This window comes from Aulonocara stuartgranti (genome assembly GCF_965226115.1).
Source record: "Aulonocara stuartgranti genome assembly, chromosome: 23".
Lineage (NCBI taxonomy): Eukaryota > Metazoa > Chordata > Actinopteri > Cichliformes > Cichlidae > Aulonocara > Aulonocara stuartgranti.
In genome coordinates this window covers 3,661,872-3,688,928 of record NC_138958.1, presented here as the reverse complement: position 1 = coordinate 3,688,928, position 27,057 = coordinate 3,661,872, and the positions used below count along the sequence as shown (strand labels likewise).

At 40.2% G+C, this 27,057-nt stretch overlaps 4 protein-coding genes across 10 annotated transcripts in view; 1 reads left to right on the top strand and 3 right to left on the bottom strand.

Moving 5' to 3' along the window:
• Nucleotides 1-168: 168 nt before the first annotated feature.
• shc2 (SHC (Src homology 2 domain containing) transforming protein 2) lies at nt 169-16,590 on the bottom strand. 6 transcript variants are annotated; one of them, XM_082524177.1, is made up of 15 exons: nt 16,472-16,590; nt 15,710-15,760; nt 13,229-15,324; nt 10,075-10,145; nt 7,824-7,884; nt 7,521-7,640; nt 6,826-6,879; nt 6,609-6,660; nt 5,840-5,966; nt 4,699-4,879; nt 3,974-4,070; nt 3,189-3,368; nt 2,638-2,978; nt 2,380-2,531; nt 169-2,110 (listed from the first exon to the last, which is right to left on the bottom strand). In XM_082524177.1, the coding sequence occupies exons 3-14, from the start codon at nt 13,994-13,996 to the stop codon at nt 2,403-2,405; spliced, it is 2,181 nt and encodes a 726-aa protein (XP_082380303.1). In that variant the 5' UTR covers nt 13,997-15,324; nt 15,710-15,760; nt 16,472-16,590; the 3' UTR covers nt 169-2,110; nt 2,380-2,402. The 6 variants fall into 6 exon arrangements, with proteins under 6 accessions (XP_082380303.1, XP_082380304.1, XP_082380306.1 ...); XM_082524178.1 differs by having other exon boundaries at nt 13,229-14,039; XM_082524180.1 differs by having other exon boundaries at nt 13,229-13,489; nt 16,472-16,589.
• A 268-nt stretch (nt 16,591-16,858) lies between these two features.
• On the top strand, nt 16,859-19,904 carry cks2 (CDC28 protein kinase regulatory subunit 2). Its single transcript, XM_082524182.1, has 3 exons — nt 16,859-17,093; nt 17,310-17,437; nt 19,338-19,904. Exons 1-3 carry the CDS (start codon nt 17,035-17,037, stop codon nt 19,379-19,381), a joined length of 231 nt encoding a protein of 76 aa, XP_082380308.1. The 5' UTR covers nt 16,859-17,034; the 3' UTR covers nt 19,382-19,904.
• A 49-nt stretch (nt 19,905-19,953) lies between these two features.
• cimap1d (CIMAP1 family member D) lies at nt 19,954-21,294 on the bottom strand. The gene is made up of 3 exons (XM_082524181.1): nt 21,211-21,294; nt 20,599-20,712; nt 19,954-20,453 (listed from the first exon to the last, which is right to left on the bottom strand). Exons 1-3 carry the CDS (start codon nt 21,221-21,223, stop codon nt 19,966-19,968), a joined length of 615 nt encoding a protein of 204 aa, XP_082380307.1. The 5' UTR covers nt 21,224-21,294; the 3' UTR covers nt 19,954-19,965.
• Nucleotides 21,295-23,644: 2,350 nt separating this feature from the next.
• cpamd8 (C3 and PZP like alpha-2-macroglobulin domain containing 8) overlaps nt 23,645-27,057 on the bottom strand; it is a 44,810-nt gene continuing 41,397 nt past the window's right edge. For both annotated transcript variants that reach the window (XM_082523161.1, XM_082523162.1), the window contains 2 exons: nt 25,116-25,317; nt 23,645-24,672 (listed from right to left, as the gene is read on the bottom strand). In XM_082523161.1, the coding sequence (XP_082379287.1) occupies nt 24,672; nt 25,116-25,317 (203 nt within the window). In that variant the 3' untranslated portion in view covers nt 23,645-24,671. The remainder of the gene's footprint in view (nt 24,673-25,115; nt 25,318-27,057) is intronic.

Below are 27,057 nucleotides of genomic sequence, written 5' to 3'. Positions count from 1 at the left end.
CTGCTTCCTTACTCACAAAAAGTTGTACTGCATTTTTGATCATCCGATGCCGTTCCTAACACAACCCCAGTGGGATTTGTGCCCTATTAGGTGGGATCTAAACATGGATCTTTTGCTTGTTGGTTAGATGGTTAAACTTATGCTCACAAATGACAACCCACCTTTTTTAAATACATTTTATTAACAAAAGGTCAGTCAGTTAATCATAGAAGAAAAGGTCCAGGAAATTCCTGAGGGGAGATACAAAAGAATGACAATGATCTGGATCTCGCAAAAAAACTGTTGAAGTTTACCTCATCTTTATGTGCATTTATGAGGCTAAGAACAAAGGAGGGCCTGATTAAACTTAAGTAGCCAAGAACAGAGAGGGGGAAAAGGGCAGAAAGCAGACAAAATAATTTTAAAGTATTACAGTGTCAAAACTGGGAATGAAACGCTGTGGAGCAAAAAAAAAACCCAGCAAGTCAGTAAAATGTACAGACAGGGAATAAGGACAATAAAGTGATGCACTTCCCTGAGCTGGGAAAAATTAAGCTCCTTCTTTAACATGTCTATGACTGACCTCTGACTTAAAAACTCTGAGGGACACACATATAAGACGATAACATTTAAGACCATCATAGACAGTATTACTCATTCACCCCAAAACAAGAGCAGCTTCCATTACTGTTTACATGTACACAACTTTGAATCATCCTGAAGTTTGTTCATTTACTCATTGGCGTGGCAAGAAAACTGTTCTTTTGCAACAAGAGCATAAATGCACATTATATACACGCTGACACAAACGCCTGTCAGTGTAGTTATTAAGGCACTGAAGTGGGGGAGGCTGGGGAGAACGGGCATGGCTATACTGAGCATTAATGCGGAGGAGTTTTTACCACACATGACTTCCTAAAATAATGAACAGCCCTTACAAACAGCACAAATAGCAGATTTAATAGCAAATGTGATCAAACTTCTCAGTCAGGACAATGTATCGATCTCCACTGCACTGATAAATACACTAAAGCCACATTAAAAGCATCCATTGTGTAGATCCCGCTTGTTCCACCTAAACGGCTCTGACCGATCGGTGCAGCGACAGGTGATGTTTTGGGGTGCGCCGTGTTGTCTGGCTCTTTGCATGGAGTCGGTGCAGTGGATTGGCTTGTTCTGGCCCATCTTGTGGCCGAAAACAGAACCTGCAGGGAGGCGGGCTGTTTCAACAGCTTGCACTGTTTGTCATGTTCTGCAACTGTTCCTGAGGAAAGCACTTGAGGTTGCTGTTACTTGGAACTTGTTTATGTGGTTGATGTCTCGAGATAGCTTCCACTTGAATGCCAGGACCCAATGTTTCCCAGGTAAATCAGTGATGTGCGCTTCACCTGTCAGTGGTTTTAATGTTGGGGCTAATCGGTGTATCATGATTATGCTTTTTTTTGATGCATGTGAGGCTTAAAATAGCTCAGAGAAACAATAAAGGCTTTGTGGCTGTTATAAATTCAGATACTGCAGACCTTGAACATGAGCATTTAACAGTCTTTACATTCTAAACAGTTGCAGAATTTTCATTTCCTGCATTTGTACCGAGATGAACTACTGGACGAACTGGACATCTTGTTTTGAATTTTTTGGTGCACCAGAAAATTAGTGACAGTTTGTTCTGGTGATTCCCACAACTGGTTGATTTGAATAACCTGTGACTTACTAGTCATGCAAGTTGTGGTTTAAAGGAAGCACTTCACAATTACAGGCTTTTCTTCACTGTGCATTAAATCCTTTTGTGATTTCCTGAGGTTGGCTCCTCTCCAGACAGGTTGTCAGTTTAATTTTTGACCTCGGTTGGTGATTATCCAGCTCGGGCACAGCACAGACTGTGGATCCTGGTTGGTTTGTTAGCTTAATAACTGCATGCTGAGGAGTTTATGACAGATGAGGGATATTTGGTTTATCCTGGTAGTCAACAAGCAGAAGTACAGGGATATATCAGATACTGCAGACTCCTTAGAAGGATTGTCCATGGAAAGAAAGTATTGCTGATATTCTTTCTTCCCGTTGAAAAATCATCCCATAATGAGTCCTAGATTCAGTTTTTATGTGATTTGTATGGGCACATAGGAATTTAGCACTGTAGAACGAGAGAGAAAGAAATACTACATTATTTCTACTTAGATCTATTGTAACCAAGTGTGTGAATCTAAATAATCTACATGCTAAAATGTGAACCTCCCCTTTGCAGTTAAAGACAAATTGAACACCTCAACAATGTAAAGAAATAGCAATGCTTTTTAAAATGATAATGTTAGCATGCACTCCTTGCTTTACGTCTGCATTATAATCCCTTAAATTATTCATGTATCTGGTTTGAAAAGTCCATAGTGTATACTGCTATCTTACAGTCCCACACAGGTCCAGGTAATTCACTGCTTCCTCCTCACACCCCGTTTGAGATGAAGCTCACTCTCTGCTGCTACAATAGGCAGCTCATTCTTCAGGTGAAACGAGACGAGGTGGGTTATGCTCTCAAATAACATGTCTTTGGTCCGGACCTTTTTTTTGAAGGGAAAAGCAAAACAAAAGGAGTACACCAGTGTAACTTCATAACAAAACAAATAAGCAGTGTGATTTATTGAAACTACTTCTTAAGAGACTCACCACTCCTTCAGGGTCCACTAGCAGTAAGTGTTTAGGGAGGCCACGGTGCAGGCCGCTTAGCACATACTGGCCAGGATTGGTAGTGCTCTCCCTTACCAGAAAATCTCCGTCCCGGCTCAGGAGTTTTTCTGCGTCTCGCCGGCTCATCCGGCTGTGGTACCAGGGCTCACGGCGAAGCTGCTCCTCATTTGGAGCAACGGGGGCTCTGCGTCGTGGAGGGCTGGGCCACTGATCCTCCAACACCCGACCACCTCCCACTCCTCCCTCAGCACCAGAGCCTCCAGATATAGTGGACCCAACACCACAGGCCTCATGGAGTTTCAGGGCATCCTCAAAGGGCCCTACAGAGACGACAAAGGCGCTTGAGATGTTTCACAAGGTTTTGTTGTTTCCTCATAGTGTAGTGGTCTGCCTAACTAGTAAAAGATCCGTGGATAATCGTAAAAGGACGGTGTCAAAAAGGGAATCTGGTGGGAATCAAACATTTGAGAGAAAGTCTGGCTGTCGTTCTGTTATATATATGTCCGAAGATGTCATAGGCAGGGACTTACTCATGTCAAAGAGATCCTTTTTGGGACTCTCTGGTGCCCTGGTGCCTCTGTGCCCATCAGGACCCTGAGTGAGTGAATCCAGGTTTTCCAGACTCTGGGTGTTAACATATTGATGCTCCTCATAGTCTCTGCTGCCTGGAGGCTGACCGTCAGCACACAAATAACCATCTGATGTCAGACCTAAGACAGAAAGGTGCGCACAAAATGCGTTTCATTCACTAGTTTCTGCCCCGTGCTGATTATATAAAAGAAAAAAAATCACAAAATGTCACTTAAAATTTCCAACTACTAAAAGTCTAACTATTATTTTCTATATTTTTGAAAGGAAAAAGTTAATTGTCGTACCTATCTTGATCATCCTCCTAGCATCAGTCTAGTTAAAGATGATAAACAATATGAAGTATGAAGGGGGCCTTATTAAAAATGCCAAGATCCTATTTCTGTTAATTAAGAGGGCAAACGCTGAGCTCCCTCAGGCAATGAGAACTGTGATGATTAGCTTTGTAATACAATAAGGATGGAAAAAAAACAACTAACCTCCTTCAGAGACAATTTAACATAAATATATACACAAAACAAATCTGACAATCCTCATTGTTTAGTATGTGACTAGAAAACGTTGCAACTCATATATTTAAAAAAAAAAAATCCTTCATTTAAAAACCTGTTTGAAATCCCCCCAGTTAAGTACATCACCTCTATATAACAACTGTATTATAAAAACTAATCTAAAAGGTCACAATGTTTTAGCTGTTACAGCTGCTCCCTGCCACAGGATGTCTCACCTGAGCTGCAGGTTGTCTCCGTGTCCCAGTGAAGCTCATAACACAGCTGACCAGGCTGGTGAGATGCTTGATCTCTCCTGGCTGGTGAGCTCATCTGCTAACACATAATCACACCACAAGAACACAACCTAAATACATCTGGATCTGTATAACCAAGAACTCTCATCTCGTGTCCCTGCATAATGTAGTTTCGAAGCACTCTATTTGAAACATTAGCTGCAGCATGTCACCCTGTTGTGAACAAGTTGCAACAAAGGGGGCAATGGGTCCTTTCACCTGATAGGCTACAGAGAACCCAAGGCTCTTCGTGTAATCGTATTTGTCTTAGGCAATTATGCTGCAGGCACAGTTATGGAGTATATTTTCATGATCCTATGCTTTAATTCCATGTAACAATATGAGGCAGGAGCATGAAAACACATCAGTCACCAGTTCACGAGGGAGATGTCAGAGAGTTCTGTTCGAAACATTAATCCAATACTTCATGATAATGACCAGATGTTTTAGTTTAGTCTGTAGTGCAAGCATGCAGGTTTTACAGTTTTACACAAAAATGCACCGGAGGTCTTCTCGATGAAATTTGGAGAAGCAGAAATACACCGTACAAATAGAAAAATATAAATACACAATATGCAATTACCTCAAAACTGGATTCAGCTACAGTAGAGCTACAACATGCAGAGCCTGATTTAACAGTATTTCTATAGCCATGTCAGGACACTCACCTGAGCTGCTGTCTTGCTCTGTGGTTGAGTGTGCATGTGACCAATGAGGGTTCCACTGGGCCTGAGTCTGGAGTCTACCACACCTCCAACAGGAGGCTCCTTCCCTGGAATACGGTTATAGTAATCCGGCTCAGAGAAGTCCTCATCATCCCTCCAAATTGGTTCTTCTGTCCTGGCAGACCTAAGGAGAAATATACTGTGAGTGTAAGTCTGACAACAGAACTACATGTCCAAATAAAGACAGCAAAAAACTGTATTTTAACCACGACTTCCAAATATGATTATGTATTCATTTCTATAATGATGTTAACGCTACAGCATTAATTTGAGGAGGAAATCAGCGTTGTTAAATTGATTTGCTCTGATCAAGTAACATCTCCACATCCGAAATTGAGAAGATGTTTGTTTCTTCCTGGTTTCAAATAAACTGCTTGTCTGGACTTATTCTGGTGACTGCAGTGGCATCGCTGCGGTAGCATCTCATGTGTGAGAAAATCTATGTATTTACAACACTGTAAGACTGATTTTGAAGAAATACAAGAACAAAGTATCACATCTCCTTGTAATAAATAAGAAAGAAATCTGAGAACTCTAAACTAGATCAGGTTGGTGGTGGCTAAGCTCTTTCTGCTGGATGCTTAGAATAGAATAAACCTTTATTATCCCACGGATGAGAAATTTCGGTGTTACAGAGCTCTTACAGCAAGTGAAAGTAAAATATAAAAGGAAGACACAAGCAACCGAGGTTCGTATATACAGGTATATACAGGTAACAATGTACAGAATATGTATAGAAAAATATAAAAATTGTACAGAGATATGTATAAAATGTGCAGTAAACAAACAAGCTGGTGAGTAAGATGACCAAAAGAGTGTTAAGCTGCATTATAGAGTCGGACAGCTGCTGGTAAGAATGCTTGGGATGTATACAGTCCTGGGAGTCTTAAACTGAAGTGTTTTTTGGTGCTTTTGTTACATGAAGTCAACATACTAGATTTTTCTATTTGACACGTTGGGATAATTTATGAGTCACTATCCCACCGCTTCACCGATGTCACTGATTTTAAGGAGAGTAACAACAACTCTTAACATCTTTTTTTATCCAGTTAAGTACGTGAGAAGTGGCAGGACTTTCTGTTACCTCTCCACAGATGTCATGGTTTTTGGTGGACTGTGCAGATACTGTTTGAACTGCAGCTCGAAGGCTTGGCCGAGGGTACTGATGACACTTTGGGCTAAACCATCTGAGCACTCCAGGATATGACATGCTGAAAGAAAAAGAGAGAGAGAGAGTGAGGAGTTAAAAAGTTGCCACGAGCTATTCAAACTCCCGGTACAGCAATGAGCCAATAGTTTATTGGCTTCTACATATGTGGATTTTTAAAATATTAATATTTTTTAAGACATCAGCAAACACAATGTTTATTAGCTATTTAATTTCCAACAAAGTATATTTTGTGGTGCGATAGGCTGATATTTTATAACAATACTGGTTTACGACACCGGCATATTACCACATTTTATATACTTTAGTTTTTTTTAAATAATTGTGATGTTTAAAAATGAAATACTAATGTTTACAATGCAAATGATAAAATCAAATCATCAATATTGTTAATAAAATATTGTTTTTAAATGATTTTGTACTGTTATTGTTACAGTCTCACCCACCCTAAACCCATAATAATTGTAATTAAGCCACAGACAGACCACATAATACAGTTAGAGGTGGAATCAAAGCATTTTTAAGAAAAAATGTCTATAGATATCGCAATAGTAATGTTATAATCCACAGTAAAAAAGACAACAGACATTATTTTCTAATGCAACTTATTTTGCCTTACAAAATAAACGTGTTTGTCTAGTGGCAAAATGTATGGAAGGAGAAAGGGAACCTTTTTAGAACATACCTCTCTGATTCACTGGGTCTTTGGACACATATGCAACATAATCAGGTGTGTCCTGCAACATATCAGTTTGGGGGAAAATCAGCTCGATAAATCAAAACCATCAGTAATTTTTGAAGCTCGAGACTGTTAACGATTAATTCAAGTCATACATGTTTGCATAGGCAAAATGTTCATTCCAACAATTTAATGGAGAGTAAATGTTAAATGCTGCACTCACTGTGTCTCCCCCAGAGGCAAATGAGATGGACTGCAAGGGATGATGAGCTATCACCTGAAAGAGAAAGGAAGCCATTCGTTATTTTGTCAATGAATGTACAGTACTGTGTAAAAGTTTTGACCCACCCCTCATTTCTTCATATTTTGCTTCCAAGGAGCTAAAATTTCTTTGAATTCTTATAAAGTGGTCTTGAGCAACAGCCCTCCAGGTTTTCTGAAAATCTTTCAAAGTTTTTCTTTGGACATTGGCTGCTTTTTAACTGTTTTCATGTTTTTGTTTGTTTGTTTAGCCACCTAACTCTGGCCTATTACTCATTCAAGCATAAAAAAGGCACCTAAATCCAGCGATGAACCTGTTGTATCTACACATAATGGACAACTGGGCAAAGTCCCAATTAAAGGTTAAAGGTTTGACTCTGTACCTCACAAAAGTGGTATTTATTTATAATATTTACATAGGAGTGTAAAATTGTTCACTACAAACTTCCAACAAAGAATTTTTTTTTATCTCATCAGTGATTTCGCACATATTTTACCCAGTGATTAACAGTTAAGAGAAAATATGCTAACGTCAATGTAAAGCTAAGCTATAGGAATAAAGAAAAATGCAAAAATAATAGCTGGCACATTATAAAGGTCTTAATCACATTGTGGTCATGCAAGTACATTCGCCACCTTAATTAAGTATCAGCTAACCTGTCGTGTGGTAGGAATGAGCAGATTAATACCATCGATGGAAATATTGACTGCGATGCTCATGCCTGCAAATCGTAGGTTACTCTTCCCCATGACTGACTGCAGAGCTTTGTTTGGAACCTACAAAATAAAGGATACGATGAAAATTACAGTTATATAGCTTCAGTTGTAGATACAGATAAAAATGTCATACTGTATCTACCCTTTGTTGTTATTTTAATACATCTTGTGTGTATATAAAATTACTATTGACTGCTTGTCAAAAGTACTGCATGTATGTTAGAATTATAAATTACTGTTAACCTTCTTCCTCCAAGCCCCCTTTCCACCTGGCACAGCTTCACACAGTCTGTTGATGGCTTCCCTAAAGAGAAACATGAAGAAAGATTTCAGATCAGACTAAAGACGAATATACTGGTCACTGATTATCAGCCATTTGTAATAATAATAATATTATATAACGTATAAATCATATGGACTTGTGTTGTCTGTGCAAAAATACAGAAAACTGAGTCACAACACAAAACGCCGCCCCACAGCAATGGAAAACGTTAGGTTAAACATGAACAGACGTTTTCCCTTCCTCCAAACAAGCCCATAGGTCGTAGGCAAATCGTAGTTCAAAGGTCACGAAAATAGATAAGAAAGTCACAACATTCTTATCCATTAATGTTGGAAATGTTAACCCGAGAAAGAAAACAATAACAGCATTCATCTGTTGATGAATAATTTGGGAATTTAAATTCCCGAAGTATGGGAGAATAAACAGCATCAGATGAAGAAAATAAAAAGTAAATAGTGTATAAGACCTCTTTAGGGCATTAGCATTAGCATTTATTTTCTGCAGTGCAATTCTCCCTGCACATTTGTTACAAGTTGGCGATAAAACTGATATAACTCCTGGGAATGACTGCCTAATGGGCATTTAAAGGGTCTGTCCCTGTGTGAGCATGATGGCACGGCTGAGCCATAAAGTGGATTTGAGGCGGGAGCTCACACGCTCTCTGCCAGGGGACAGTGGGAACAATCAAGAACCTAGCTGCCCCTATCAAGTGGCTCGTAAATATTTAAAAAGCAGCGTCCCGGGCCCCATCTCGAGTAAAAGTCTTCTCAGGGATTTTTGAAAAACACCACAATGTTCGAATGACTCATGCTGATGAGAGAGCAGAGGGAGGAGGAGGAGGAGACAGAGGAGGGGGGGAGAGATGAGCTGTTGTTTTCGACTACAATAAAATGCTGCACCTCGTTTCACTCATTTTGCAGTTAAACGGCAAAAAACACAGAGAGGACTGTTAAGAGAAAGCACCTTCTTTAAATCCTGGAGCTGAATTACATTTTTGAAATACTGGAAGCTACTGACTGTTTCGTTGTGGTCTTCCAGGACTAAATCAAGTTGTGTATAAGTCAGGAAGCTGAAGAATGGCCTGTTCTGAATGGATATGTAAGCCCTTACTGTGCTGCCTTTAAATGATATCCAGCAATTCACATACACACATATCACGACTTTGGCAAACAAAGTAAGGAAAGACCCAGGAACAAAAGCCTTGTGTTGTTAGCATCATGGAGGACTTGAACCTATTTTGAATTTTTAAAAAATGCCTTATGTGAGCTACTAGGTGAAAAGGGCCCCTCTGACCTTGACCGAGGGGTAAACACACTTAAATGGGACTTTAAAATCAACCACGACAGGAATGCAAACAAAAAACATTCATCATTGCTGGAAATAATCATGACTCAGTCAGTCACATAAAAACAAGACCAGACATAGCCATCTTACTCTCTATGGCTACTCCCAGTGCAAACATTTTGTTTTGCTGCTTTGTTTTGGACATCTTCCTCCTCCTCCTCCTCCTCCCCCCTCAAGAAGTTACAGCCGCAGACATTATCCAGCAGGGTGCGTTCATGGGGACCACTGCAGCTTTCTACAGTCATTAACGAACATCATCAATAATAGATCTCCCTCTCCATCACTCCATCTCTGCTACCTCCTCCCCCCTGCACTTAAGCCTCGGATGCACGGTGGGCTCAGATTACTGCCGATCGATTGTGCAGGAGAGAGGAGAGGGTGAGAGACAGAGAGCGAGGCAGACAGGGAGGGAGTGGGGAAAAGGACTTCTCCCATGAGGTTGAGGACTGCAAAAAACCCTGTTTTTATAACAATAACATGACGTGTAGGGCATAAAAACACCAAGACACAGACATAGTAAGGCCCTGAGGCATAGTTTAATGTGTAACCTTCTGGCCTTTGATGCCAGTGAACACAAATACAGCAGCTCTGTTTATCTCTTAACAGTCCCACACTATAACTGCTGTCTTCATGCATGTAGTTCTTGCAAGTGCATGAGTTATTGGACAGCTCCACTGCAACGTAAACTTGAAATTCAAAGTTGTGGCTCTTGATCAAAAAAGACTAATGTGACAAGTGTAAATCTATTGGCCATGCTAAAGCAAAAGTATTTATATATAGTATATATATATATATTTAAAAAAAACTCTTCACACTTCAATTAATACTACACATCTACACTGTCAGATATGACGGTTACCAGCTTACCTTGTCACTTGAGTGCGTGTGGTGAAGTCCAGGGATCGCATTGATTTCAGCACCTCAATGCATCCCATGTACTGTAAAGAAAAAACCAAAGGGAGAAAAATCATTAAAATCTAAGTTAAATACCTTATTTTTAATTTAAAAATAAACTCATGATATGTTCAAATATGTTTTATGATCTGAAAAGATAATTGAATGAAACTATTCAAAAATACAGAACTATAAACATGCGCTGCATTTAAATTAAGTTTGTATTTTTAACTACACCACAACACTTCCAGAAAGAGATGTTACGTTCACAATAGACTATACTCTGTTGGTACATGTGATTACTTTCAACAGTAATCTAAATCAAATCCCCATATAGCCCATTAATGTAGTGTCCTCCAGTGGGAAGGTCCCAGCTGAGCAGCTTCCTAATGCCTGTCAGGTTGGGGTGCTAATGGCACTGTGACTAGATTAGCAGCACTCAGAGCTCCAAATCATGGATAAACTGCAGCTTCTCAGCCCTCTGGGGGATGTGAGTGTGTTTGCGTAAACAATCAGCATGTGAGTACGCCCTCTACATCTTATTTGCATATCTGTGTGGTTATCATGAAAAGATGAAGTGGTGAACGAATTGCTTGGCATTTGTTTGCCTGCCATAATCAGTCTCTAAAAACCAACTCGGAGATAATAACTCATTTAAAAAAGCTTCTACCATCTACCACATTCCTGCTGCATAGGTAAATAAACCCATGAATACGTAAAAACAACAGATGCAACATTGAATATTAATAATTAACATTTTTTCCTGTGTTTTTTGCTACACTGATTGAATCGCAGCCTCCTTAAAAACATGTGACACTCATCTTAAATGCAGCACATTGCATTGGGGATGTAAAGCACAGCTCTTTGTGAAACTTATTTGGAGAGACGGAGAGAGAAACAGAGTGGGACCTCTGAGCCAGAGAACATAACGAGCTCACTAACAAGATTTGGACATGAGGGACGTCTTCCATCAGAGAAATTGTCCCTCTCTTTTTTCTTTCCCTCTCTCTGCCAATGCTTCCATTGTCACAAACTCAATCTACTGATGCAACATCCCTACTTCTATCACCCTATCTGCACTCTTGTCCTTTTGGCCAAGTCTCTTGCACACTATTGCTATGACTACAGGGACGTAGACTTTCCAAGACACATTCCTTAGAAATTTAATAACATTAGCATGTCCTCTTTAGCCGTGTTTTGCTGTAGCGGCTGCCTTTGACATAAATAATTGCCAAATTATATCGTTTGTCACTGTAAAAGATTTCCAAAAGAAGTTTATTAGCCAATGTGATCAGATTTTACAACAAAACAACAGCCATGTAGTAAAGGATGATCAGATAAAAGTATGTGATTAGTTACTCTCTATTCCTGGTTAACTGCACACTACGCAGAGCATATTCAAAAATATATGACAGTAAAATTACAACAACTCAAGTCTACGGACCCTTCTAGAAACTGCATCAATTAGCAACAGGCAATCACATTGCAAATATTTATGCTTCGCTTTGATAGTGAAATAAGTGAAAAACACAAAATAGAAACAGTTTGTCTCTCTCTCTGCAAATGATTTAGCAGAAGTGGTGTTTTGATGGTCGGTGCAAAATCCTGACTAGCAGATGCGGCAGATGCAGGCCAGACACAGATCTCGACGTGGCTATGCAGCGAGAGAGAGGGAGAGAGAGCGAGTAAGAGCATTGCTAAAAATCTGATTTGTGTCTTTCCCAGCAGAGGAGTGGATATGTATGAATATGTGAGTGAGAGAATGAGAGTCGCTCAGCATAGTGGCCGTGCTGCTTAAAAATGGCAAGGTGCAGCAGAAATCAACCATCACTCTGACACTAATACATGCAGAGACTACGCCTCCCTGCATAGATTTCCCATTGAAATGCATGCTGCACATACATGTCTCCTGAAGTACTACGTTAAGAGGCGTGAAACACGTTCAAACACTGGCTCTTTCAGGTCATCTGCAATAGTCAGAGGGCATTTTCTGATGACAACAACAAGCTGTTAAAAGCCTGGTCCCATCATTAATATGATTATGAGTCAGATATGAAAAGAGCACTTGTTATCCATTTCAGAAAGCCCTTCCTGGCTGTGAGAGCTCATATGTAATCGACATTTGGACTGCTCCCATACAGATCCAACCATCCTCTTCCACATCATATGATGCAAATGACTGTGATTAAATGTAATTGAATATGGGAATGAATGGTGCCTGTATAATGTTATTAGAAAGCGTGCTTGGGCCCCAGTCTGGGCTAATCAAGAGTCATGTCATTAGTTTGAGGAGGAGGAGAGCACAGGGGCAGAGGTGAACAGTTATGGGGGATTGCTGAGGGGACATCGAGCATTCTGCTCAGGCTGGTAGCCCTTTGTAAACACAGCGAGCTCGGATTGAGAACAAGATTTCTTTGAAACTCAGATTTATCTATATCATTTGAAATGATCACATTCATTTCTATATGTATCAGTTTATTTTGATACAAATTTACAGAATAATAAAAAAGCTTTATTGAGCATATTTTCATGATAATGAAATAAACATTTGGTATCGACTATGCTGAGATGCTGTAAATAACATTTTATGGGTAAAATCATAATAATTCATTGCACACAAGAACGTAAACAATCCCGAAACAAAACAAAGAGCAACCACTCCCACAAGCTTGCAGTGGGAGCTTACAATCAGACCTAAGTTACAAGCTCTATAAATACAGATTCTCATTGTTTAAGTACAGTATGATAAATTCTACCTTTGGTAAACAGTGCAGCTGAACCACAATCCTTTCTACAGTCTGTACACATAATTTCATGGTTTATCTCTCTCCACCCTGACGCCTGCATGCTGTCTCCCAATGAGCAACGCTCAGCCATCTATCTGGATTAAATTATGTGTTCCCCAGTCTTCCCACATGAGCTGCATAACAAACTGCCTGATAGTGAGGTGTCCTTTTGTCTTCTGTGCAGTCAGACAGAGAATATTTAAGTGGGGTCATATATTTAATATTCTGCAATTATCTTGTTCTCTTTACTCATTGATGAGCACCTGAAAAAAGTTACTGCATATTTCCTTTGGTTGTTTTTTATTTCTTTGAAGAAAATAAAAAAGTGCCAGCTAGCTTACCCTGACAATGTAGGACGCTCCTTGTCCTACTATCTTCTTGTCAGGGTGCAGCCAGCCTTGAGAGGGTTTGTGGATGAAGCTGCCCTTCTGGTTGAAGTCCTCTCCCCCAAGCCACATGCCTTCGACCCTTGTGCTGCGCGTCATTCCCGATCTGAAGTTGCTGGAGCCACCGGGGCTCGCCATGACCTCTGCGGCTCCAAATACGTGCCCCCCTGGACTGGCAGAATTTGCCGCTGCTACTGCTCGCTGCCCCCGAATGGCCTGTAGGGAACAAGGAGTGACACACACCGGGTCACAGGAGTTAAGCACTGCTGCAAGGCTCGCCACTGGGCCACTGGCTGAGGCTCCACCACCGGGCCTGTGTGATGATGAAGAAGACGTGACAGAGGCCTGGGAAGTAGCTGCCGCTGTCTTGCCCGAGTCCTTGCTAGAATTGGAGCTGGAACTGGAGTTGGATGGACTCCGGCTAAGCAGGGAGTTGGAGAATTTCCACTGAGGCATCTTAGGAATGAGCATGCAGAAGGTTGTCGTGGCATCTTGTTCCCCATCCAGGCAAGGAGAGTCGGCCAAGGCCATAGCCCCAGCAGAAGAGGAGGACCTGGCACTGGGATCCAGGGGAGGCAAAGGAGGCAGAGGAAGGCTTGGCGTGGAGGAGGGAACCACTGGTGTGGCCACAACTTTGCCGCTCATGGCTAAGCTCTGCATTAGGTCGTCGGAGGAGGTCACAGACTCATTGCGAAAGCGGTCATACTTTGGCTTAAGGAGCATGCCCGGAGTAGCCGCCTGAAGCAGGACCTGTGAGTGGGGATAACTGCCACAGGATGGAAGAAAAAGGGGAAAGGGGGGAAGGGGAGGGGGAAAGGTGCAAAGAAGGAGGAGGAGAAAACTAGCAGGAAAATCTTGTTGGTCTTATATCCTTGTCAAAGTCAACTGAATGCTGTCTGGTCCTCTCCCGTTCACACACACACACTGTCCCGCTCTCATGCTGCTCTCCTCACTGAGCTGCCCCGCTCCCTCTCCCTGCCTTAGGCAAGCTGTGCTCCCAGTCTTGCTCTCTCTCTTCTCTCTCTCTTTGGATGATGTCATTGGTCTATTAGCCCTGCCCAGCTGCTCTCAGACTGTATTAGCCAAAACACATCTGCCTGAACCACCCGGCTCCCAGACACACGTACACATTGACACTACAGAGCACCTGTGTTTCTACATAAAGTACATTCAGCAAGGCAGTAATTGGAGCCAGTAATCATTACATTTTGGAATCTACTCCTCAAATGAACTCATTTGACCTCCGACAATAAAAAAAACAGTGATATTAAGATTATAAAAAAGGCTGCATTGCTTTTAAGATGGTAAAAATATGACTGAAATAAAACGATATATCCATCCACTTAACCACTTAACCAGCTGGGATCCCAGCTAACACTGGGCGAGAGGCTGGAAACATCCGAAGCATCTTGCCCATCCATTGTCAGTTCATTATCATTTGGAATTTTTCTTATCTATGGATTTTCTGTGTATTTTTTATCTATGCCTTCTGTATTTCAACTGTCTCTGCATTTTGATAACTAACACAAAATAATGTCCTTAATTTAAATTCACATGTTCAAAAAGTAACCAACACTACTGTAAATCGCATAAAAACAAATAACACAAATGTACAGCAACAGAAGAACAAAGCTCTAGAACTAGCTAAATTGAGATATAAAGTTAAAATATTTAGGGTATTGAGTTTGGATGTTGATGAATATCAGAAAATTTCCTGTCCATTTAGTTAAAGTGAATTTTGTATGATTTGATGTATGCTTATAATTGATCCTGGTTATAGGCAAAGACTTCACAAAGAAAACAATGCAGCCACTCTCCTAAGGGACTACATCTCTAAAAACATCCACCCTATTCCATCTGCCTGAATTCCCTTCCCATCTCCCTCCCAACCGTCTCCCAAGAGAACAATCAGCCATCTCAGCAAGATCCTTTTAGCTGCTCTCTCTTTTTCCCTTTCCCCCGTTCAACCTCTTTCCTGCTTCTCTCTCACAACTGCATTCCTCCGTCTTACACAAAGGCAACAGAAGGTACGCATCAGGAGTCAGGATTCTCTGTGAGAAACATAAAGCGAGTTAAACGATGATTTTCAGTCGAATCATGTAAACAGGTACAGTAGTAAAAAGGATACTGACACAGAAGACAGAAGGAAAACCTATTCCCCAAAACAAGTTTCTAGAAATATATTGTGTCTAACCCAACACTCTGTCATGCCAAAAAGCTGAAGAAAGGTCTGTAATTCACGGGATTTCTACAGCGCTTCAGAGAATCTGGAGAACCTGGAGACCATGGCATTTATCCAACACCAACTCTAGAACAACTACAGTAAACAAACTACAGCCCAATTCATTCAGAACAATAGTAACAAGATAATAGATTATACAGGCATGCGACTGACACATTTGCAATCTTAAAGTTAGAAAGAAGCATGGATCTTACCTGTGTCAGGCTCTGAGAAAGCTGCTACATGACCACTGCAGTGGTTGTTTGCTAGAGTATAAAAAGTTACTGATAAACCAGATGTAATCGATGCATGTTGACAGATGCAGTAGCCTTTCTCGGTATTTTCTGTTCCCCATTTTCCCTGGCAAAACACTTGAGTGTCATGTATAAAATTAAAGTGTTCATGTTATTTCCTCAAACTCTTACTTCCACTTTCATTCTACAAATGATACCAATTCCAATTTAATTCACACATTTTTTTTCTCTGTATTTCAAGAGTCAACGGATTTACCTCATGAATTTACATATACAAGTGGAACAAATCCTGCTCTGAATAACACACCACTCATTAGCAGCCACTGACACAACCTAATACAACAAAACGTCATAAGGTACCTGCAGCACAGAAAATTTAAGCTGTTATTTGGTTAAAATGTAAAATGAGTTCGCAGTAAGTTAGTAGACTGAGAATATAATGCTATTTATACAAAACATATATATACAATTTGGCTATGAAAGTTGGGTGTAAACGACCTGCATCTTGACTGTACTGTTTAATCACTTACTGATAATGCTGATGGATGCTTTTCTAAATATTTTTGCCATATTCACTTTCAGTGTTCTATGACAAAAGTGCTTTTTAAAAATAATAAAATGTATGTAGTCATGCTAAGTGTTCTGCGGGGCTCCGTAATATTCCCATGCTGTTGTGAATACACCACAGGTCGAACAGAAAGTATAGAAGTGAATCATACATACGATTTCACCCCCAGTGGATACATCGCCAACCCTGTGTACTTTTCTCCTGAAAGTTTACCCTCCGTTGTCGGCTCGTCTACGTCAAAAGTCCTCTCTTGCAGAAGATCAACTACGTAGCAGAGATAATTGAGAGCCGAAGATCTTTTACTGTGTCAACTTCTCAACATATCTGACAAAACGACCACAAACTTTTCAAAATACAACACAAACCTTGGGTTTAAAAAAATCAAAAACGTATTTTTTTTTAATCTTATATATAGCCATTCCTAATATACCGTTAAATGTACAAATTCTATCGCGATAGCGCTTCGCCTCAAGGCTTGTGTTTTCCTTGCGGAGGGAGTCATCTTTCTTTGAATAGACGATCCTGTTAAGTCCGCGTGCTGCTGCTTTGACCAATCAGGGGAGTGCGGGTAACCGTTGGGGTTTGAATCATCCCCAGAAAACAGCGGCAGATGACAGTAGTTCGTTGAGCTTGTAGATACTGCTAGCGAACATATTTGGTTCACATTATCCAATATCAGCTCTTTGAAGCTCAGTTTTGTTGCTTTTGTCAACTGAAAATGTCGAAAAAACAGATTTTCTATTCTGACAAGTACACCGATGACGACTTCGAATACAGGTATTGTGTTTTTAACGTTTTCAAGAGTCCGTTAATTTAGTTCGAGTAATTAGCTAAGGTCAAAGTAGCTTTTGAACGTGGTGGAGATAACTTATTGCCGCTGTAAATTGAGACGTCTCGTGTTAGCGTTAGCAGTTGATATTAAAATATATCAAAATAAACTGTCTGACCCCTAGTAGGCAATTAACAATATGTTTGTTATATTTCCATCCTCAGGCATGTTGTGCTTCCTAAGCAGCTGTCCAAACTGGTGCCCTCCTCCCACCTGATGACAGAAGAAGAGTGGAGAGGACTTGGAGTCCAACAGAGCCAGGGCTGGATTCACTACATGATCCATAAACCAGGTCAGTAATCACGGTGTGAAGGATAAGTTCACATTTTCCTCAGTCTTGTCTTGAAAATTAAGTCAGACGCCCATGTGTGCATCTAAAGAACTACAAATTGACGTCATCATTCTTTGAATCTAAGGTGGTGAAAATACCACGTTTCTGTGTATTTGTCAAACCTTTGGAAAACTATGAAGCACAGTAAAAGCAAATATGTGTTTTAGGGCTCTTTTCTTTTTTTGTTTTAAACCAGACATTTCACCATCTGTTTACTGTCACTTGAGTAGGAAAGCGTCTCCAGGGAATGATCAGGGTTGCTATTATAAAAAAAAAAAGCTATAACAGCCTCCCCTCTGTCAGTGCGCCCCACGGCAGCTGTGGCTACATTGTAGCTTGCCATCACCAATGTGTGAATGACTGAATGTAGTGTAAAGCGCTATACAAATACAGGCCACTTACCATTTACAGGCCATAACATTGCTCACTCTACGCTGAAGCCTTTAGCTTTAGCTCAGCCTTTTTACATGGTGTGTATTCTATTGGCCATTATGAACAGATCTCTTCCTGGTATATGTATCAAAGAAGAGGGATGACTATATCAGGGTGATTTTCATGGTGACCCTATATCAGGGCCAAACTCATAAGAGCCTAGTTTGATCTTGTGTGGGTAAGAAGTAGTACATCCACAGGAGAGATGGTTGAGACCCTGAGAAACTGTAAGAAAAATAAGCACAATTTCAAGAAGGTGTTTTGTTTTGTTTGTTTGTTTGTTTTAAAAACAGCCAGTACCATTATGACACATCCCCCTGAGAACCAGCCTATTCATTTATGTCCTTTGTAATGGGCATTTGTTTTTGGTCTATATCTTTTGACTTATTTGAGTTATACTACTAAGTCCTGAGGGACTAAATGGAGGACATTCTGGGCTTTCCATTGATATCCCATGTGTTTGGGTGGCCTCTTTTAGCTCCAAAGAGGATGGTAATCACAAAAAAGTTCAATGGGAAGATTCTTTTTTTCCTTGGTTCCCAGGAAGATATATTAAAATGTGTAGATCACAGTGAATATACAAAATTAGAGAAGATTTAAATGTTAATTTTTTTGGAAAGAAGCAATATTGGGGGTTTTTTTGTTTGGTTTTTTGTGTTTGTTTGTTTTTTTTATGATCCAAGCAATCTGAATTAAATGTCCATAAATTATCAGTCATGTGAAGAAACGCTGGTAACGGCAAGGTGTTTTACTGACTAAAAACATTTAATAATTACCCTATTGAACCTTGTTATTGTTGGTAAAAATAAACAAACATAAGAACGTTTTTTTGACATCCATACCATTTCAATTATTATATTTTATAATTGCCCTTGTATACAGACCCACAATGTTTCTGTTTCAATGTTTCTTACGCATACAGCATGTGTATATAGTTTCACTCGCATATATGTATACATATATTGCTTTTTATTTTATTTTCTTATTTATTTCCCCCCTTGTTGTATATTGTTTTCTCTTCTCATTTTTGCACCTTTGTGGTCCAGCTACCCAATTTCACTGTGCAAGAAACTGCACAATGACAATAAAAAGCTCTAAGTCTAAAATTTCAGGTTATTGTCTCAAGATTTTGACTTACTAACTCAAAATTCTTATTTTTTCAATTTCAATAAGTTGATAACAAAATTTTGACTTGGCTCTGCATTTGCTGAGCTGCATTTGGCCCCTGTGTTTGAAACCCCTTCAATATACTTTCAACAGCATATGAGTATTATGCTAAAGTTGACATAAGAATTGAATCTGTCATTATACAGCTTCTACACTGCATTATTTGGCCACGATCAAATTTGGGTGTAGACGACGTACAGCTGTAGGCTTGACTGTGACTTACTGATGATGCTGACAGATCCTTTCTTGCTTTACTCCCTAGAGCCACACATACTGCTTTTCAGAAGGCCTCTCCCAAAGGATTAAAGGGGAAGCTGTCTGTTAAAATACCTGCTATCTCCTCTGCTGATATGTATTGTCTTTCGATCCTATATCTGTCCTGCACATAAATCTATATGTGTTGTGATATATTGTGTAGATGCCCTGTAGTTTTGTGTGTATATATTTTTGTGTTTCTTCATTCAAATTTCCTCAGTTTTTAGAGGTTATGAGAGACAAAAATGTCTTGTTTTCACTGTGAATGATAACTTAAAACAATTTGAAGGTGGAAGTTTGCCTGTCAATTGTACAATTTACCAATTTTTTTTTTATCTTTAGGTGTAATGTTGTCAAGACTGATCTATTTACTAAATGGCCATATGAGCATATGATTTTATTTTGCTCAAACCAATGACATCCCTAACATTTTTGTTAAAACATTTCTTGATAATTCCTTGAATGTATGTATTTTATGTGCATATGTTATTTCTTGATATACATTTGGCTCTCCGTTATGGTTGATTTGTCAAGTTCTTTGATACTGGACAAATAAAATATGCTAATTCCTTAATACTTGCTGCTTTTCTTTTTATTTAATTGAAGGATGATGTAATTTTCTCTCAGATGACTGTTTAGTCAGAAATATTGACAATAAGTGGAGTAACAAATTCTGAGTGTCTGATACCCAGGGAGTAGGCTGGTGCCCGGGCCTTGTGGACTGTAACTTTCTCTGGATTATATGTTCCTGGACCTGGTTTCTTGGTGCCATCTCTGGGTAAACTGTGACGTCCCGACATGGAAAACGCTGGCCGTCGGAGCAGATAAACATTTGGGTCTGTACTATTGTATCTGCAAGGCGCAGGAGTCTTGGCTAAATCCTCAGATGGTCCCCCTATGCTGAGACCACTTGATATTGTGTAGCTTGCACTGGATGCCTTGTTTGGGACTTGAGCGCCCATAAGTGGCGGTAGAGAGTACTTGTTGGGAGCTGGGACCGAGTCAACACTGCGGTAGTGTGTGCGAGAGCCCATGGTGTAGGATGGAGGTCTGCGCTGCAGGTTGCATGGTGGGGCTCTCTCAGGGCTGTATGCACCGGGTCCTGGTGTGTGGAAAAGCTCCTCTAGTGAGCAGAAGACAATCACATGGGGTTCTCCAGAAGGGTCAAAAGTACATGTTTTCTTCACTAATCTATTGATCTGACTGATATACAATATGTCACAATTAATTTTAAAATAAACTCCAATAATGAAGGAAAGCATACTTACTCTGGGCTTTGACTTTACCCAGCATTGAGTATGCAGGTGTGCCATCCTTTCCAAATCGAGTGATTCTTGCATCAATGTGATACCGAGGCCCTGGACTGGAGTCAACACTATATACTGTTAAAAATTAATTGGATAATTACAAATGTATATTTTTAAAGAGTAAACTTCTTTTCATTCTTTTTGCTTAGTTTGATTTGATTTGATCCTGAAAATCTGTAGATGCAGTTTTAAAAAAAATAACAAAAAGTGAAGAAAAACGTCTTGTCTCCACCTAGTGGTTGAATTTGACATCACACCAAACGGAAATTTTTGTGAGATCATTTTTACAGGAGAGGAAATCATTGTGAAAACAAAGACATAAACATTATAAATTACTGTACACAAATTCTGTGAAATGTGTGTATTGGTGACTGTAATGCTTTCAGCTAATTTGTGTCCTAAATCAGCAGTTTGACGAAAAAAAGGCGTTATTTAGTTAGTCATAGAATAAATAAAAAGAAAAAAATCTGCAAAAAAAAAAAAGTAAAACTTTAGTTAGCTTTAAGTTAAACTTGAAAACTAGCCCTCAAAGTACCCACTTCTGATAAACCATAAAGCAAGAGCGGTGCTCACTATTATCAGTCATCCTTCCATGGAAAGTGTAGGCAGGGCTAGTTGACTTTGTGAAGTCATGGCCAATAAATCCAATAGTGGGAGGAAGCCCATAGCGACCAGGTCCAGGCCCTTGAAACAGCAGAAGATGTCACAAAGTTGCCATAACCTCAAAATACAAGTGTCTTAAATTACATCCAGTTTACAAAAATCATACATGTGGAAAATTCTAAAGTGACAGTGGCTCCTTTGATTGTGAACGCAGCTTTATGTAAGGTTCTCTGCAAATAAGGTCTGTATAATTTTGCCTAAGATAACTAGACAATACAAATTAATATTCATGTGAATTTTAGAGATTAGCCTTCCAGTTTTCAGCCTTGAATGAAACACTATTATGCACACTATGTCAAACAGCTAACAAGGTGGGAGCATTTTTTTCACAGAGTGGAGCAAGTCCTGACAGGTCTGCCCACTGCAAAACGACCCACTCTGCTTAACTGCAGTATATTAAGCTACTGATATTTATTTGTAAATATTAATTTACATTTAAAAAAAGAACCATGATCATTATTCACGATGACTTACCTTTTTCTCGTCCAGCAATTACTGGGTATTTTTTCTCCATCTTACTCTTTGCAGAATTGATAGTTACTTCAGGAGTCCAGCAATGGTAGTGGTTCTATAGAAGTATCAGATTGCTCTGGGCATTATATGCTCGTAAAACCATTTAAAAATAAATAAATAAAAATAGCTGAACTGGGGTCTTTGCACAGGTAATGTCCCTTTTCAGCTAAAAGTGAGGCAGGCTTCAGGAAATTCAGTCATCAGATTCAGAGGCGCAAGTGATTCCTTCATTCAGGCTGCTCTTGGTCTATTGTCTGTTTCTTTTTTGTTAGATATCTGTGCTTCCTCTTGATCCAGCATCACCAAAGCCCCAGGTGACTTTAGAAACCCAGAACCCTGCCTGATCTAGGATCAATCACCAATTTCCTCCAAAGCAATCAGGAAACCTGAGACCTATAATGCTTGTCAAAGTGTCAACAACAGAGGAGGATCTACCCTGGATAGGGTTTACTCTGTCTGCCCGTTTGCCCCTTTGTCCAAATGCTTCATCAGTGGATGCTTAGACAGGTCATTAGCCCTTCCTCCATGGGGGTAGGTGTATAGGTGCACTCAGCTGGCACTTAGAAACAATGTCATCACTCCGATTCACTCTCATGTAACGCTAGCTCGCTCCCCCCGCAAACCATGAAACCAAGATCCCCCTCTCCGTCCTTTCTCTTTTGACTCTTTCTGCTCATCACAGCGTGGAGACGCAATATCACTCTTCAGCCATGCGTACAGTTGCCACGGAGACTGCTGAGGGTAGCTTGCTGCAGCCTGGTCCCCTGCACCGCTGCCTCGTTGTCACAACAAGAACAAAGTTTTCCATTCAGAATGAGCAGCTACATCAGCTGTCACTGCTCAGAGTTTGATAACTTCAAATTTGGCCTCACGCTGCTGACGGTACCAGATCTCTATACAGTGCAGCCACATGGCTTTATATTATTTCTGTAAGTACGAACGCAGAGAGAAGATTTCCTTTAAAATGAATGAACAAGCACAGCAACGCTTTGATGCAGAGTACACGCTATAAAACCCCAAACCAGAGTCAAATGTAGTGCAGCACACATGAACCTGTATTTTGGCATCTCCTGTTGAACTGATGGAATACACAGTGAATTAACAACCCCCTGATTTATCAACCTTAACCTCGAGCCAAGCACACTTTCCAGACACAGTTATGTGTTGATTTGATTCGGTTTAAAGGCCTGATCTGCCAGTTTCCAGAGACAACTGTAACCGAGAGGGTCGACAAGTGACGTGCAGTAAGCAAACATTAAACTTTCACAGGCTTTAACTCTCTCCTGGGGGTGCCCTCCTTTGGCAACCTAAATAACACCAACACATTAAGGCTCAAACATGTGCAAGTATGCTGCTATCCTGTATATATCTTATTTACTATTGTTTGAATACTTGCGATTGTTTTATTGTACTTTTTATATTTTACATTTATATTTATTATTGAATCTTGCACCAAGGGAGTGGCACTCCAATTTTGCTGTACTCTGTACAATGACAATAAAGGCTATTCTATTCTATTCTATTCTATTCTATTCTATTCTATGCAGTTAGGTACAAATTCACACACACTAACATGCTTTCTGTCTCTAATGCAGCTACATACAAGGAATAAGAGAGTGAAAGCAGAAGGCCCTTTGAAACAGCTGAGTATAATACAGTTGACTGCTGACTTCACCGTCCATTTAAGGGAAATGGAGCAACACATCTCTCATAAAGAACTGCACTGCAGCTCTGCTAGTTGAAAAAAGAGACACGTACTGTGCTGCAGATGCAGATATCTCAGTGAGTCAGTTGGAGAAACACAGGTAGTGAAGTAACAAAACCAAAGGCCTAAACTGCATACAAATTTTATTCTCATTTGTTTTAAAAAATCACAATATTTGATATCGATCTGGGTTACATTTGATCAAATTTGGTACTTTTACAGAAATCAAAACTTCATTCTTTATTATTCTTTAATATTTTTAACTTGACTGCTTCAAAGATCAAAATTGAACAAAAAAACAAAATAGCTTATGAGCTGTACAATCAAATCTCAATGGTGAGAGGAGATGCTGGTATCTTGGCAGAATAGTTTCAGAAACACTACAGCTGGGTCGAACTGTAAAAGTCAGAGTCGGCCAGAGGCCTTTGTTGCATGCCAGTCCCCTTCTGCCTCCTTGTGTTTCTTGTCAATCTCTACTCTGCTGTCTAATAAGACAAAAATGCCCCCCAAAAATCTTTAAAATGAAAAACATTTCAGCTTATGTTTCCGTAAAGCATATGGTTAGCATATGTCTGTTTTCCAGCAGGATACCAGAAGAGGAATTTCATCAAACACTGCAATAACTGGGTTAAAGCTTGCTATGAAAGAAAAAGAAAAATGCCTTGGATAGTATAGCATACATCTTAAAAATCCACAAGGGGCAGGTAGATTGTACTGAGGGGGCGACTTAGAAAATAAAAATGATATGATCTCTATCTAAAAATAAATACCACAGATAGAAAATATAACAAAATACGTTGCATAACATCAGGTGTAATTACAAACATAAATACTTGATTATTTCTTCTAGTGATTATTATGGCAGTACAGTGATTAACAAATATGATATTGTGCCTATTGATTACTAGGAGTCTAGAGGAGGAAAAATACAAGTCTGGAGGATACTAGCTTAATAAAAAACGTACACAGTCACATCCAAGCGCACACACAGGCTTATAAATGCATCCACTCTGACTCACACAAGGTCAAACACTCATTCTCCAGACCCCCCCATGTCATCCTTTCAGCAAGTCTCTCTTCTCTTTCCATTCACTAGCATATTCACAAATAATGTACAATTCGGAGGTGGGTATGGCTTCACTCTGGGAGTGTTTCTGTAGATGACAAGAAAACAGAACATATGTTCTTTAAAGGATCATCTTTAACTCTTTATCCCTTGAAAGCCTCCTAGGAGTAACTCTTGAAGCCTTTAAAACAAAGTGACTGGGTTTTTATCAAAAGTAAGTGAGGACAGTCTCTCCCTGTGCAGCTACCCTTGGAAAAACTGGAAAGCTAATGGTCATCAAACCACTTTATTGATATATACCGAGGTGTCATTTGGGAACAGGGGAGATTAAATGTCCTCTTTATAGGGGAAAGTCTTGCTGAAGTCTGTGGAGACATAATATTGGGAGATGTACAACTGCTTTTTTATTCCTTTAATATTATTACCAAAGATGAATATCCACAACAGACTCTTCCAGATACCTAGAAAACATCAGAGAGGTCTACTAATCCAAAGTCTGTTAAACAAATACATCAAAGATGTAGCTCATACCATCGCTCAGGGGTGTTTTTTGTGTCCAGTGTGGGTAGCTGGGAATCTACTGGCAGGAGCACGTTATGCTCCACACCCCTGCCGCCTTCAGGAAGATCAAAATGGTCCCCTCCCTCTGCATCAGCAAGGAAAGGATCAGAGTCTGGGTCGTATTCATAGGAGTAGTAGGACACCTCTGCCATAGAGCCCTGCTCCTCTTCGCCTGGAGAGAACAGGGTTAGTGAGAAACACAGAGACAAGGTAGGCGAGATAAAAATGAAAGTTCTGGCTGTCATGGATACTCTAAAAATCTGTCCTGATGTGAATATATATATAGTTGGTGTTGTACTACTACACTAAACTACAGGGGGTGGTAATGTGCCACGAAAAACATATCAATGTTTCAACACAGGGATGAGGAAGACTTTTAAGAAGTAAATAGTGATGTAAACTGTGAGAAAGAAAAATGTTTTTAGACCTGCAGGATGCAGATCGTAATCCTGGCTAGCAACACTAAATCTAAACCTAACCCTGCTGGCTTGCGAGACAGCTCCACAGGACACCTCTAATATACTGCACATCTGGACCTCTTGAGGAGCAATACCACATCACACACAGCAGGGGTCGCACCTTGCTTAAAATGTTGTCTCCTCGTATAAGCGTGCTAGGCTTGAATCGGTCTTTTCAAGGTATAGCTTTATGAAAGTTCGCTTTATTCTGAGTAGCCTGCAATCAGAGTTTCCTTCTTTGAGGCCTGCAGCACATATGGTGAGAGTTAAACAAATTTAAGACAAATATGATGTGGGAATTTTGTAAAGTCTGTAACCAAAAAAAAATGTATGTGTGATGACCAAAAATCAGCTGAAGGAATGCCTGTATAGGTATTCTACTGTATGTTGTCCTCTGGCAGAAGGTCACCGACATGACAAGTCTGCACAAGGAAGCTAATTCCAGAGCTCCAGCGTCCTCCGCTGTTACACTGGAAGCTGTCAGGTTCATGGCAAGACTCACATTCACCCATTACACTCTCGGTGCACTTATCTGGCATGTAGTGAACATTCTAATGGTTTACAATGACAGTGTTTTTACAGTACTTATTCAATCTAATCACCCCAGGGTTATCTTATTCTAGATGAGTGTGCACGTGTGTCTCTGTGTGTGGGCAAATATCTGCCTGTATGGACATGCAGGAAGTGTATGCGTTATGTGTGCACGTATAGATATGTGTGTGTGTTTGTGTAAGTGCGAAACAACATTCCAGTGGTGAGTGTGAAGCATTGGCTTTTGTACTAAGGAGACCTTTGAGTGAGAGAAGCTTAGTGAACTGCAGCTACCGAGGGTAGCGGGCTCAGCAACAAGTCAGTGCAGGCTGTGCCACACGGGGTGCGCGCACACGCACGCACACACACACACACACACGCACCTGTAGGCAACTCAGACTTTCATGCAGGCCGAGTTTAAAATCATGTACATATAACAGCATGCGGTGTGCGCACACAGTATGCAAGTACACGCTCCTGCAGCTTGTGAATGACTGGTTTTTTTTTATGCTTGCACTGCCAAATGTAACACAGCTACATCCTCCTTGCACGCACAGCCAAACATCCTATCAGGAATTTTCTGGCTGCCTCCCTGAAAATGGCAGCTGATCTAAGCTCATGACAGAGCAACAATCAAGCCGGCTGTTTGAAAACGATCCACCTATTTATCACACAGACTGTAAAAACATGACGTGGTGGCAGGGGAATGTGCTGCCGTACGCCCCACCTGCATATCTACTTTCCTATACTCTCCCACTGACCCTGTTCCTTTTCTCTTTTCTGATCCCATCTCCTGGTCGTCCCCTTCACTCTTTTTTCTCCTTTTTAGCTTTACTGCCCTTACACACTGTCTCAACCTTTTCATCCTGGTCTTAAATCCTTTCTTCTTCCCTGCCCTTGCAAACTCCAATGTGCCACAAACA

Coding starts and splice junctions, on each gene's coding strand:
- shc2 (XM_082524176.1), bottom strand. CDS start 13,996: ATGCTCCTTAAGCCAAAGTATGACCGCTTTCGCAATGAGTCTGTGACC. Junction 6,880..7,520: donor TCATTCCTACCACACGACAG/GTTAGCTGATAC, acceptor TTTCTCTTTCAG/GTGATAGCTCATCATCCCTT. Junction 4,880..5,839: donor ACCATGACATCTGTGGAGAG/GTAACAGAAAGT, acceptor ATTTCTCCTTAG/GTCTGCCAGGACAGAAGAAC.
- cks2 (XM_082524182.1), top strand. CDS start 17,035: ATGTCGAAAAAACAGATTTTCTATTCTGACAAGTACACCGATGACGAC. Junction 17,094..17,309: donor GATGACGACTTCGAATACAG/GTATTGTGTTTT, acceptor TTCCATCCTCAG/GCATGTTGTGCTTCCTAAGC. Junction 17,438..19,337: donor CTACATGATCCATAAACCAG/GTCAGTAATCAC, acceptor TTTACTCCCTAG/AGCCACACATACTGCTTTTC.
- cimap1d (XM_082524181.1), bottom strand. Junction 20,454..20,598: donor GGGTAAAGTCAAAGCCCAGA/GTAAGTATGCTT, acceptor TCTGCTCACTAG/AGGAGCTTTTCCACACACCA.